The sequence below is a fragment of the Poecile atricapillus genome, chromosome 5, assembly GCF_030490865.1.
Source record: "Poecile atricapillus isolate bPoeAtr1 chromosome 5, bPoeAtr1.hap1, whole genome shotgun sequence".
In the NCBI taxonomy this organism is placed as follows: domain Eukaryota; kingdom Metazoa; phylum Chordata; class Aves; order Passeriformes; family Paridae; genus Poecile; species Poecile atricapillus.
In genome coordinates this window covers 22,984,447-22,998,020 of record NC_081253.1, presented here as the reverse complement: position 1 = coordinate 22,998,020, position 13,574 = coordinate 22,984,447, and the positions used below count along the sequence as shown (strand labels likewise).

Here is a 13,574-nt window from a genome sequence, read left to right as displayed (position 1 = left end):
TGCCATAAATGCTGAAATATCAGTGTCAAATAAATAGTACATTCCTACCAAAGAGATTAAGAATTTGTTTTCTAAATCTAAACACCAAATTTAAGAAAAATTCAAGCTAAAAGGTTGAAATTACCTGGACATGCATATTTTATGGAAAACATGTGAAAAGTGGTGTTTATTGAAGGAAAATACAGAAGGAATTTGAGCATGTCGCCTTAGAGGCTAATTGTTTTAGGACTATTGCAGCTCTAAGATATTTTGACCTTCTGGCTGAAAGTAAATAGTGTCTAAACATGATTCCTTTTGTGTAGTTCTTGCTTTACCATTGCATAAAGGACACAAGAGCCCAGCAATATGCACAAATAGTCCTTTTCACAGCATGGTTAGACATTAGGCAAAGGACTAAGTCAAAGCAAGTGAATTTAACAGACCACTGATAAAAAACTGCAAGAAACTCTTAGGGCATAATATCCAGAAACAGACTGAAAAGAGAAAACCTCACCAAAAACCTTATCCATTTTAGAAAATGAGGCTTTTTCTTTGCATATCTATCTATGGAATTGCATCCATGGAGACTGTAAATGGCCTGACTAAAGTGAATGAACACAGCATGGGCCATTGTAGACAGTTTCACCTGGAAAATAAACTGCAAGTTGGTTAAAATAATATTATTTTGCATTTTTACCTCTTGCACAGTATTTTGTTCCATCTCAGGAATTAATTTATTTTTTACAATTCCTTCAAAAGGATCAACACCTATGAACATAAACTATTACACAAAGCCATCTGTTATAACTCTCTGACTCTATTTTTTTAGAAAAACCGGCAGCTGCTCCAGCAGCTAAGAAAGCAGAAGTGGAAGGCAAACTTTATTTTGTGTCAGAGCCTCAGAGTATCAAAGTCATGGAAAGTAAGAACTCTTTTCAAAATAGTACAATGTCTTCTATTTACCTACACCTTTTGTTTGAGATGATGTCCCTCTGTCATAAACAACTGGAAAGACTTAGCTTCCTCATTTGCATCTTTCTGCAGAGACCGTTGCAACATTTATTGCAAAAGTTGGAGGAGATCCGATTCCAAATGTTAAGTGGATGAAGGGAAAATGGAGGCAACTCAACCAGGGAGGCCGCATTATAATCCAGCAGAGAGGAGATGAAGCTAAACTAGAAATAAAGGACACAATAAAAACTGATTCTGGCATGTACAAATGTGTAGCTTTCAACCAACATGGTGAAATTGAAAGGAGTGTAAACCTGCAAGTTGAAGAAAGAAAGAAAGAAGAAGTTGTGGAAGGGGATCTCAGGGCAAAACTAAAAAGGTATATTGAAAGTTTTTATGGATTAATTTGCTATCAACACAGAAGAAACTTTTTTATTATACATCTCAAAACAAGGTATAATTTTGAAATATTTGTTAAATAGGAATAACTGTACTAAAAATAAAAACACCTGACTAGACTAAGCTAAAGGATTCTACTGCACAGGACAGCTCCGAGGTGATTCAACATTTCATTAAACAGCTTTCTGGGAATTAAATGCTGCATAGTTAACTTCTGTTATTGATTTGAATAGCACTCCAACAAAAAGAAAGGAAGAGGAAGAGCAACCTATCGATATCTTGGAACTTCTCAAAAATGTAGATCCCAAAGAATATGAAAAATATGCTCGCATGTATGGGATTACAGATTTCCGTGGCCTCCTGCAAGCCTTTGAGTTACTAAAGCAAACCCAAGCGGAAGAAAGCCATAGATTGGTAAGATACAGTGTGGCTGCAGCATTGGCTCTCTTAGGAGTAATGTTTCCCTTGAACAGATGTGGTGTTCCACACTCTGAAGCTCTGAAGTTATGATGTGTGCAGGAATTTCTGGTTCCTCTTTAGATCTTTTACTGGCAGTTCTCAATTTCTTGCATGCTCAAATCCAAGAATAAATGGGCCTTCTGGCTAAGTAAGTTCTGTCTTCATAACTTGACTGCAATTGTTAGAATGGGAAGATACACTGGTTACAGTACAGTTACATAAAATTTGATGTAGGAATGAATTCTGTGTTGGATAAACATGACAGCTTGACATTTAGTATCCTTTAACCTTTGAGTATATTCTGCATTTTTATAGGAAATTGAGCTCACAGAGAAAGCTCAAAGGGAAGATCAGGAGTTTGATGAACTTGTAGCTTTTATTCAGCAACGACTCACACAAACAGAGGTAAAACATTTTTGGACTGATTTATGAAATATTCAAATCTATAACAGGGATCTTGAAATTAACTTCGACTAATATTTTCCAGCCTATTACTCTGATCAGAGACATTGAAAATCAGACGGTTTTAGCAGATGAGGATGCTATCTTTGAATGTGAGATTAAGATTAACTATCCAGAAATTAAACTGTCATGGTACAAGGGAACCCAGAAACTGGACTCCAATGACAAATACGAAATTAGAATTGAAGGTGATCGCCACATACTGAGAATTAGAAACTGCCAGCCTGAAGATCAAGGAAATTTCAGAATAGTGTGTGGACCACATATTGCCAGTGCCAAGCTAACTGTGATTGGTAAGTGTACTTCTGAAGTACATATCTGAGTTAGTTTACACATTGTTTATTCCACTCTCTGATCTCTGTTAAAATGTATGTTTTAACATGCTAATAGAACCTGCAGTTGAGCGGCACCTTCATGACACTACTTTCAAGGAAGGAAAAACATGCACGCTGACTTGTCAGTTCTCTATCCCAAATGCCAAGTCTCAGTGGTATAGAAATGGGAGACCCATTAAGATAGGAGGGAGATATTCAACACAAGTCTCTGACAAAGTGCACAAACTCATCATCAAGGATGTTAGAACTGAAGACGAGGGACAGTATACCTGCAAGCTTGACAGTCTAGAAACAACGGCAGATCTGGCCATCGAAGGTTTGTAAAGATACAGAATCTCTTTCTTACAATAGCTTCTGGAGGTTTCATTAGCAGAACAAATGAAAATAAAAATAACTTCTGAAAGACAGAGTCCAAAACTTGGAAACAGACTAAATAAGAAATGTTACTGTCCTTTCTCTTTGAACAACGTGTGACATACTTGTGTGACTTACTATTCTAAACTAAACCATGATTGATAATGTCCCATAGCCCACAAGCAATCTGAGTTGTACTAGCATCTATTTCTTTGGGACTCTTATATTTTCCTTGGACTTTTTCTTAATTATTCTCTATCTTTAGTTTCTTTAATGGCTTCTCTTACAAAATGTATCTGCACATCAATCTTGTGATAGTTGAACTCTTACATCTTCTAATCTTCATTCTTATGCATAAAACTTCACAGAACATGGAAACCCTTTTTCTTACTCTACTTTTTCAAGATCTATTGCTATTATCTGATTAAAATTTAGCTATTTTGATGACAACAATGTGAAGGATTCAGATACAGTAAATGCCATGGTGGTGCATAAAAACTGATGTATTTTTTTCTTTCTAAAAACAGCGGAACCAATTCAGTTCACCAAGAGCATACAGAACATCGTTGTGAGTGAACACCAGTCTGCCACCTTTGAGTGCGAGGTGTCTTTTGATGATGCAGTTGTGACGTGGTACAAAGGCCCCACTGAACTGAGAGAGAGTCCCAAGTACAGCTTCAGAAGTGAAGGTCGTTGCCATTATATGACTATTCACAATGTCAATGCAGAAGATGAAGGTAAAAATGCATGAAACGTTTGTGCTGCTGCCATTTTTTATCTTTTGGGGGTTTTTGTCTGGTTTTAAATGATAAAAGCATATAAATATGAAAATTCTTGTCTGCTGCAGGTGTGTACTCTGTAATTGCTCGTCTTGAGCCAAGAGGAGAAGCAAGAAGCACTGCAGAGCTCTATCTTGTAACCAAAGGTTAGCAAATTTTCTAAACAAATTTGTGATCATGTGCATGTGCAAATTTGTTTGTTTGAAATATGATTCTGGAAAAATCAATAGTCCTAAAAGAAATCTAATATTCCTTTGCAGAAATAAAACTGGAGTTGAAGCCACCAGGTAAAGTCCTCAAGGAAGACTGGCACAAGATCTTTTCTATACTGTGTCATAAAATTAAAGCATTGCTCTGCTTTTTTATTATTTTCAAATCTTTTTTCCTGGTTAGAGTAAGTATAACCTACATCCTGAAAAAGTATTCCTCATCCACAGACATGTGAAACTATTATTCCCATAAGTAGTCACAATGAATACTGAGATAAATCCATTATCAGTGACATTAATAGGGACCCTATTTTGTACAATATAGAATGCCCCATTCTCTAAAATATACAAGTTTAATTTTGTTCGAATTGCTAAGGGATAAAACAATGAAAATGTACCAATTAATAGGTAGGTTCTTTTCTGTACAACTGAAAAAAATAACCAAGGAGGCAAAGTGAGTAAAATATCGCTTCTTTATGATAGCATGTGATAGATGTAGTGACCTTCTTTTTCAAATATTCTTAAGAGCCTACTCCAAATGTTGCAAGAGTTATTTGGAAATAAGACATAACATTGTATAGACTGGCTGAAGTGAAAGGTTAATACAATCAGTTATCTATTGGTTGGCTAGCTTATACTTGATGAGCAAGCTACAAAGCTTTTATGTTACAAAAAGAAAGATTAAAGCACCATCAACTACTATTCTTGAGAGGAGCACATTGAATCTTTTTATTGGTACTATTTATTAAGACAATTAAACATTTTGATTTTCTAGATGTTCCTGATGCCAAGGTTGCAGTTCCACCTCAAAAACCAGCTGAAGGTAGGGTAACAAACCAGGCTTGTTCTATATCTGCACTGAACCAGAGGCCACTGGGAACCTCAGAGAAAAATCTTAGCTAAGTGATAAGATCTAGTAAATTGTCCGTGTGAGCAAGACTTGACTTGGATAGGCTTCTTTGCTGTGTGGAAGGTGAAAGCTCTACACAGGTTGTGGTAGGAGTTAATTTAAGTCTCTTAAAAAAAGAGTCCTTTCCATCATGCTTTCTTATCAGTCTGTTGTTCATTTGATCTTCCTTTTATCTCCATCTTCCTCTCTGATATTTTTTTTTTAAATTTTCAACTCTTCTTTTTGACACAAAAAATATCTTTTAAGCAAGTTGTCTGAATTACTGCCTTAAAAAAATATTCTTCTAAAGCCATACATTGGATTTCATGTTTATGGCAAACGGTCTCTCCCCAGGCTCTGGTTTTGGACTACTGACTAGAAACAGTATTTATACTTCTTTTACACCCAGTAGCTTACTAAATCATCAGCAGCTTAAACTTCTTGTGTTTATTTCTAGGATAATTTGGTTAATGCTTGCAGTGGCAGCAGGAAGGGAAAGATTTGATATTTAGATGAATTACCATCAGCAAAGACAGGAGAGTGATGGCAGCAATGAAAATAAGGCTATTAACATTGAGGGTTCAGTGAGTCTAAAAGTAGACTGGGGGTTCCCACTCAAATTATATTTATTCAGCTGCTGCCAACTCTCAGAATAAGCACCATGTTTGCTTTTATTCTGCAGCTGCAATAAAATCTTATAATTTATTTTCCCAAACCAGGATTTTTCTTCATTTATAAGGAAATACCAAACTTAAATTTTGTTCTAAATATTTCATTTTTCCTACAAGCTGCCCCTATTCCCATTCTTCTGCCTCTTGTTCCACCTCCAGAGGAGAAAAAGCCAGGTAAAATTTCTTACAGTATTTGAATACTATGTTCATGCTTCATTATGACAGTTGGTTTCTGGATTTTTGTTTGTTTGGCTTTTTAGGGGTTCTTGAGTTTTTTAATTTAAATTTTTAAATATATTCTTTTTAAGCAGAGAAAAAGGTTCCATTAAAGAAGGTACCCCAAAAGGTGGTTAAAAAAGCCCCTGAAGAAGTCCCACCACCTAAAGGTAACTTTTTTCCTTTGTTTGAAAACTTTTTTTAAAAGAGTAAAATTACCTTGTGGAAACAAGGTGTTTAGTTTTGAAATAGCTTGAATCTATCACAATTTTTTGATTTCTGCTTTATGTTAAAAACACACATTTATAAGCCAAGCTGATTGTGACTGCTTAAAAAAATAGCCCCTTCTTTAAACCATCTGTGAGGTGAAATAATTTCACTAAATATGAACATCTATTATGCCTTGAAAATTCCAAAGTATGAGATGATTAATCGATTTATTTATTTATTTATATATTTTAAGTTCCTGAGGTGGTACCAGAGAAGCCCAAAGAGGTCAAAATAACATCCATGGCAAGGAGAGAAGAAATACATGAAGAAAAGAAAATACATGAAATGCCCAAAGAAATTTATGAAGAATGGGAAGAAGATTATGGTGAGGACCATGACTATTATGTCAAGGAAGAGGGCTATGATGAAGGGGAAGAGGAATGGGAAGAAGCTTATGAGAAAAGAGAAGTGACTTATGAAGAAAAAAGAATAATTCATGAGGAAGGTATTTGAATTATTATGTCATTTTATTTCTTGTCATATTTATTATTAAGGCCCCAACATTTTGAAGTAGGCAACTTTTTTGTTGTTGTGAAAATATCTGGAACCATAATATGCTGACAAATTTTAAGTGACACGATGATAACACAAGATATCACACGGTATGGATGCAGATAGGAATGGATACACTAGAAATTCATTGCCAATGAACTTTGCAGGTCTTTAAAACCTAATATGAGTTAGTAGTTAGTAGGAAGGATACGTGTCATTTTTAGATTTTGGATATTCCTTCTATCATTTTCATGTGCTCTAGATAAACTTGATTTCCTTAAATGTTTCACACATTTATTGATTGATGTTAATGGTCATATTTTGCAGTTTCTCACATGCTTTAACTGTCTTGAGGATTAGTAACTTATATGCCTTTAGGAACCAAATTTGGCTCTGACAAGAAAACATGAAATTTGGAAATAAACAAAACATTTACTTCAACAATTGCATCTCCAAAACTCCGTGTGTTTTTAAAATTCATAAAATTGTAATGGCATAACTAATACCTTTCTGTCTACAGAGCCTTTAGACACCATATTTTTTATCATTGTGATGTTATTTTTTTTTAAGTGACTGAAGTTCCTAAGAAACCCGTGCCTGAGCGAAAACCACCAGCCATTATAGCTGAAAAGAAGGAAAAGAAGGAAGTAACTGTTCAAAAAGGTATGACTTTCCCACAAAACAAACAGGAACGTGCAGATTAACATCTCTCATGTGTCTCCTTCAATGCTGAATGATGCTGGTTATTCACATTTCCTTGGAAAGAAGAAAATTCTCTTTATGTTGGACAGTGAGATGAGCAAGGGTCGTGGCAACCCTTTCTCTTCTCCCACCTCATATTTCTGAGCCCTCTGCTCAAAGGTGGTTGAATCAAAACAAGAATTGATGCTAAAATCAAACTGAACTTAGTTATCCTTCCTTCTCCCTGCATATTCGCCTTGGGCATGGGTTTAACCTTTAAGAAATTAAATGCTGCCCATCTGGGAAGTGTTTTCCACTTAGATCACTGCATATCTCTCAGGGCAGGGTGGGCCACATTGCCACCACCATTCACCATCAGTAAACAATGCACTCAACAGAGTTCAGGATGCACAAGGTTTGTAACATCCTAAACAAAAAAATGGCCAGTTCTATCTGGTTTGTATACAAAAAATAATTTGCAAGATTACTTAAACAACAAATCTATCTGAATTACTTCCAGTTGTCAAGAAACCTGTTGATGAAAAAGTGGAGGTAACCACTCAGAGGGTTGCAGAAGTCAAAAAGGCTGAGGGTAAATACTGTTTGGTTATCTTAATGTCATCTTTCCATCAAAGCTGTGGCTTCTGTTACTTAGCTGATCTGCTAATGCTTATATCAGATCTGCTGATCTGCATATGCTTTGTCTTTACTTAACATGGCCTGATCAATTTTTCAGTCTTTGAAACATCTAACAAAAGCTTCTGCCGAATTCTTTAAAAAGAAGATTCAAAGCTTTTTTTAGGGGAAAATACTAAATCCAAATATTAACTACCAATGCTTTAAGAAAGGAAGTGTGTATAAAATTGCCCTGGGTGAAATACTGTGCTTCACTCTAAGCTGAAGATGTGAAATTCCCATCCATTTTGACCCATCTGCCAAGATACCATGGTTAATTCTTTGGTTATAAAATAAAGATGCACCCTTATTCTCTTAGTAGCTACTTCCTTTTGTGCAGCATTTCCCATTCTGCAGCAGGATTCTGTCAGCTGAAGTTCAATAAGTATCAGGAAGTGACCTGTGTTCTAAATGCCCTGAGTGCCTTTAGAACGTAGTAATAAAAAGAAACAAACACATTCCTTACGTTGCTTTGTGTGATTCCAAGAAGCCTGACTTAGCTGCTGTGTTAGATTGTTTATCTTGTTTGCTGTGTTTTCAACATCATTTACAAATAGCTGTAGACTTATTTTGATCTCTTTGCTAAATGACTATGTAACAAAATTATAATGCCAACAGTTACCAAGAAAGTTCTGCCACCAAAACCTACACCAATGGTCGTTGAGGAAAAAGTTATGAAAAAGGAAGGTACAGACCAGCATCTTTGAATTGCAGTTTACACTTTTTTTCAGCACCCAGTGTGTGTTTCTGTGCTTCTTTGGAATATGTGGGCCTGTGTGTTTGTATCTGGATCCATAGTAGTAGTTATGCTGTGATTGCTCTCAGTGTTTAATTAGTATGTGTACCATGCTTTTGTTTTTTATAAAGTTTGTTTTTAACATATTTATGGATAGCCTTTTGGTTCTTGTTTAAAAAGCCTAGAGTCACATTGCAGTGTGACTTAGCTTTTTCTTCATCTGTTCTGCTTGCTGGCCTATCCTTACATAATAAGCATAATTGTGTCCCCATGCCCAAAAATGTCTTTGAAGAACCACCTTTATAATTCTTCTGATGTACTATTTCCAAAAGCCTGTGCATGCATTTGGTTTCAAATATTTGGGTTAAAGGTGTCTGTGTCTTTAGTCTTCAGTCTTTAACAAATACTAAATCTGATACTTGTGTTCTTGTTGTTTGTTCAGTATTTTAGAATATGAATACTGACTGTCTAAATATGTCTAAGACTTTAATGTGCAATACAGATAAAGATTTGATAAAAACTCACATGCTGACTACCACTAATGTGGATCTAGAATATTAAATACTAAAATAAAATCCTATCTTTAAAGTACCAACAGTAGAAACATGGACTGTTTCAGAAGAAAAGATGTCAGTTTCTGTCCACAGAGAAGAAGAGTATTCATATGATGTTACAGGTATGTACAAAACCAAAAGTCTGTGTAGCCAAATCAAAACAATCTATCAATCCTACTATACTTTCTTTTGATCTATTTTTATGTATGGCAAATTACATATTTAGACATATTGTTCATTTGTCTTTCAGTATGCCTTGCTTTTTTTGTCCATTGTGTTATGTAGCTATAGTTTTACTTAGCTTGATGGAAATATTTCAACTATTTTATCTTAATATTGTTTAAATACTTTCCTTTGAAGAGCCAACAGAGCATGAGAAAACAGTTGAAGAAAGATTCTTTGAAGCTGTTTACCCACTTGAAGGTAGTTTGAATAAGGATGGGAGTCTAATAAGTGTTTGTTTGTTTGTTTGTTTGTTTTAATTTGAGTCAAAATTCATTGTGAGATTTGCATATGCTTTTCATTTTCTGGATTAATTGTTTTTACATATTAACATATGGGTATCAGTGATGATTGTGTACTCTACACACATAATATCTTCTTAAAGTTTTTCAGATTTACTATGGACATTGGTATTTCCTGTCTCAATGTTTAATATCTTTAAAATTCCTATTGTAGCACGTAGAGAGGTTGAGGAAGAAGAAGAAGTAGTTTCTACAGAACTGGAGATCTCTCACATTGAAGGTGAATAAAGTCTTTGCATCAACATCTGCCCCATTTTTCTGAACTTTTATGTTATCTGTATGTAACAGTTTACCAAAGGATACCATATCAGAATTGAGATCTTTCAATTTCTCTATCGCTCTGCTCTCAAAGCTTCAAGCCTTTCTGCATTTTTATCTTATTCTTCTTCATGACTACTTTACATAATTCCTTTAATAGCTTTTTGTGAGATGAGTTTGTTGTATCTGTTTGATAAAACAGAATAGTTTTTGACATTTAGTGTTTGCTTATACACCATGTTAAGAGTAGCCTACTGTGGTTTACCAGTTATTTTAACTGTCTCCTAAATGATCACCACCTGTCTTTTAAAGTGCCTGAGATACCAAAGAGGCGTGTTCCAGAAGAAAGAAAGCCTGTTCCTGTCCCCAAAACAGAAGCTCCGCCAGCTAAAGGTATTTCTACTGCTCTAGTAAAAAAAAAGAAAGAAGCAAAGCCCAAACAAATTTTCTTTCTTTCTATTATTTTTCACGTTTTCTTTACTATATTTAGGAATTTACTCTATGTGTCTTTGCTCTATCTCTGTATGCATTATTTGATTTTGCATTGTCTCTGTTGCACAGTTTCAGTATTTCAATTCTGCTATAACTTAGATTGCAGCTTGAATTTGTCTCAGCTTGGGCCCTTCTTTATAACTACCTTGTGCTTACTATTTCTATTTCAGTTGTGTGGCTTTTGCAGGCAAGTGTAGAATATTTTTACTTCAAGAGAGTAAAATGAAAGGTGCTAATGCAGTGATTTTAACATAGGAGTTTTATACTGTATTATAATGTCTTTCCTGTACTGTCCACATTTGTCCAAAAGGCTGTACATTGTATTGTGTTGGTTGCAGTGCTCAGCTCCTCGTCCAAGCACCATGTTCATGGTATAAAACAATCTTGCATTACTCAAATCTGGATTAGTGTTCCAAAAACTAAAGGTCTCTTACTTTATCAATGTTTTTCAAAGTGCCTGAAGTCCCAAAGAAACCTGTTCCAGAAAAGAAAGTTGCTGTTGCTAAGAAGGAAGTGGCTCCCCCAGCAAAAGGTACAACATCTTTTGAATGTGGGCTTTAACCAGTTCTGTGCAATTGTCCTCTTTTCCTAACTTCTCTTATGTTCTCAACACATATGATAAATGTAATCTTTGTGTGTTACGTCTGAATGTTTGTTCTCATCTAAGGCATTCAAAAGTCTTAGAATGATTACTTAGATGAATTTTAGTACCTTTAGAGCTTTTGAAGGGCCTAGAAAACCTGTGCCTGAAGAAAAAGTATATGTTCCTTTTCCCGAAGAGAACTGCATGCCAGAGACAATTATTCATGGAGTGTATACTACTTGTTGAGTTCTATTTTCCTGTTAGTCTGTACGTAAGCATGTTTGTGTTAGAATATATATTTTATGTATAATTCTCTGTACATCCACGAGATTTTTAAAAACCTGGTAATATATTTGAGCCCATTCTTCAGTTAAGAAATCAGTCTTAAATCATTTGATAGTCTTCCAGTAACTGGTTTGATTTTGGTTTTTATCAAACATATGTTGCTCTTGTCATATATCTTTCTATGTTAACTGTGTGAATGTGTTATGTGGTGTGTCTTGACATTCTTAAAAATGGATTAATGAAATCTATAATACTCCAATAAATCTTTGAAATTCAGAATTCAGTTATCTTATATTTTATGGTTTTTAAGTGCCAGAGGTTCCTAAGAAAGCTCCCCCAGAGAAAAAGGTTGCTGTTCCAAAAAGAGAGGAAGCTCCAACACCTAAAGGTACACTTAAAAAAATAATGTTCTTTTCTTATTATCTTTAGCATCTTGTTTATATCAAATTTTGGGTTTGATTGCTAAGTTAATCTGGTTTTACTGGTACTTCATCTATGTTAACATGTATCTTTTGTGTCAGTTTTGTGTATAGGTGTGTATTTATTCTTTAAAAACTTGTTAATTTAAGGTAATTATATTATAACTAATATCTTTGAAGTGCCAGAAATACCTAAAAAAAACAGCTCCAGAAGAAAAAATGCCATATGTTCCTAAAGTAGAAACTCCCCCTGCAAAAGGTACAATATAGCTCACTTAAATATAATTATTGTAATCTTTAGAACATTGCATTTATCTCAGTTTGGTCAACTGTCATGTTTGGTAAGCAAAACATGTCCATGTGTAATCTTTCTCAACAACACAATTCTCTTACATGATGCACGTGCCAGTTTTTACTTCAAATGTTCTAAAACAAATACTTTTTTTAAGTGCCTGCAGTTCCTAAGAAACCTGTCCCTAAAGAAAAAGTGTCTCCTGCTGTTGCTAAAAAAATTGAGGCTCCTCCAGCTAAAGGTATGCATTCCAGTAGAATACAAGAATATGCTGTTGCCCAGCTTCTGTCTAAATGTTCTGTGCTGTTATTTGTTGTTGATTTGTGTTCCCCTGTGAGTTCTGCTGTTCTGATTTAGACAATGAATCATTACAGTATGTTGTATCTCTTATGCAATACTTATACAGTATTCTTTCTAAATATTGAATCTCTGTTAAATGTTATGTGCTCAGTACCCTTCTTTGGAAACCTAATTTAGCATTTTGAAACTGTTTTCACAATGGAATTGGAAAAGCATACATTTAATATCATTATCTTTCAAAGTGCCTGAAGTGCAGAAGAAAGCCACTTTTGAAGAAAGAGTACTTATTACAGAAGAAAGAATATCTGTTGCCATTCCAGAGGAAATCCCATCACCTGAAGGTACACTATAAACAGACAATAGTGAGAAACTTGTGCTATGTCTGCAAGTCTGTTGTTCTAATATCAAGATCAAAATACACCAAAATTTTTTTGATAATTATCTCATATGAGTTTTGTGTTGAACTGCAGGCAGTTAAAAGCCTCCTAAAGTGCCATTTACAATATCAGTCTTGAACGTCAGGATCCCACCACATTGACAGGAATGGAAACTACTCCTGAATACAATGATCTTCAGATCAGGGCCTCAGAAATTTGCAGTAGCAAATACGGATGTATTGTTTATTATAGACTCCATAAATTAGGGCTGTAACCATCCATTTGTCATACTCACTACAAAGCTCTCTGTAGCCCTGAAAATAAAATATTGCTTCCCTCTACAGTGTTAGCTTCTCACCAGCTTTCAGTTCAAATTCTCATGTTCAGGGAAGATTGAGATCAGTTGTTTTAGGTTAGTATAATTCCACAAAATACCTGCTTCAAGATAACTGAAATCAGCATTTTGTCTGTTTTTATATCCCATTAATAACTATCCAGTCAAGACAATTTTCACTTTCCTTTAAAAACCATAAATAAATATTTAGAAGAAAATTTGGAACACGTCTATCTAAAATATGAACTTGCAAATACACACCCATATGGATACATGCAGTGTTAATTTCTGTTTGTCTCCAGAACTAGTTGAGGTCTTCCCTGATACAGTCACCTCTGTAGATGAGTACATGCCAGGATTTCCTTTCAGTTCTTGACCAATCCATCTCATTTTTTCCTTTCCTCACTTTCATATGGTTGGATCAAAGACCAAGTTTGATTCTTTTTTCCCCCACTTGAGCTGTTGTGTTGGGGAAATTTGGGGAGCTGAGGCATTCTAATGAACAGACAGTTGACCAGTGAATGGTATTAGATACAACGACACACAATAGGGAACCTGAGACATGGACAAACCACTTAATTTAGAACATAAATATGTAT

General features: G+C 34.9%; 1 protein-coding gene across 1 annotated transcript in view; it reads left to right on the top strand.

The window, feature by feature from the left end:
* TTN (titin) overlaps positions 1 to 13,574 on the top strand; it is a 240,302-nt gene that overhangs the window by 83,454 nt on the left and 143,274 nt on the right. Inside the window, exons 96-119 of the mRNA XM_058840325.1 lie at positions 809 to 901; positions 1,024 to 1,309; positions 1,563 to 1,743; positions 2,104 to 2,193; positions 2,276 to 2,543; positions 2,641 to 2,901; positions 3,467 to 3,676; positions 3,787 to 3,864; positions 3,979 to 4,005; positions 4,703 to 4,750; positions 5,605 to 5,661; positions 5,796 to 5,873; positions 6,167 to 6,418; positions 7,036 to 7,128; positions 7,667 to 7,738; positions 8,440 to 8,508; positions 9,147 to 9,233; positions 9,472 to 9,534; positions 9,790 to 9,855; positions 10,206 to 10,286; positions 10,840 to 10,917; positions 11,564 to 11,641; positions 12,122 to 12,205; positions 12,507 to 12,605. Coding sequence (XP_058696308.1) covers positions 809 to 901; positions 1,024 to 1,309; positions 1,563 to 1,743; positions 2,104 to 2,193; positions 2,276 to 2,543; positions 2,641 to 2,901; positions 3,467 to 3,676; positions 3,787 to 3,864; positions 3,979 to 4,005; positions 4,703 to 4,750; positions 5,605 to 5,661; positions 5,796 to 5,873; positions 6,167 to 6,418; positions 7,036 to 7,128; positions 7,667 to 7,738; positions 8,440 to 8,508; positions 9,147 to 9,233; positions 9,472 to 9,534; positions 9,790 to 9,855; positions 10,206 to 10,286; positions 10,840 to 10,917; positions 11,564 to 11,641; positions 12,122 to 12,205; positions 12,507 to 12,605 — 2,799 coding nt within the window. The remainder of the gene's footprint in view (positions 1 to 808; positions 902 to 1,023; positions 1,310 to 1,562; positions 1,744 to 2,103; positions 2,194 to 2,275; positions 2,544 to 2,640; positions 2,902 to 3,466; positions 3,677 to 3,786; positions 3,865 to 3,978; positions 4,006 to 4,702; positions 4,751 to 5,604; positions 5,662 to 5,795; positions 5,874 to 6,166; positions 6,419 to 7,035; positions 7,129 to 7,666; positions 7,739 to 8,439; positions 8,509 to 9,146; positions 9,234 to 9,471; positions 9,535 to 9,789; positions 9,856 to 10,205; positions 10,287 to 10,839; positions 10,918 to 11,563; positions 11,642 to 12,121; positions 12,206 to 12,506; positions 12,606 to 13,574) is intronic.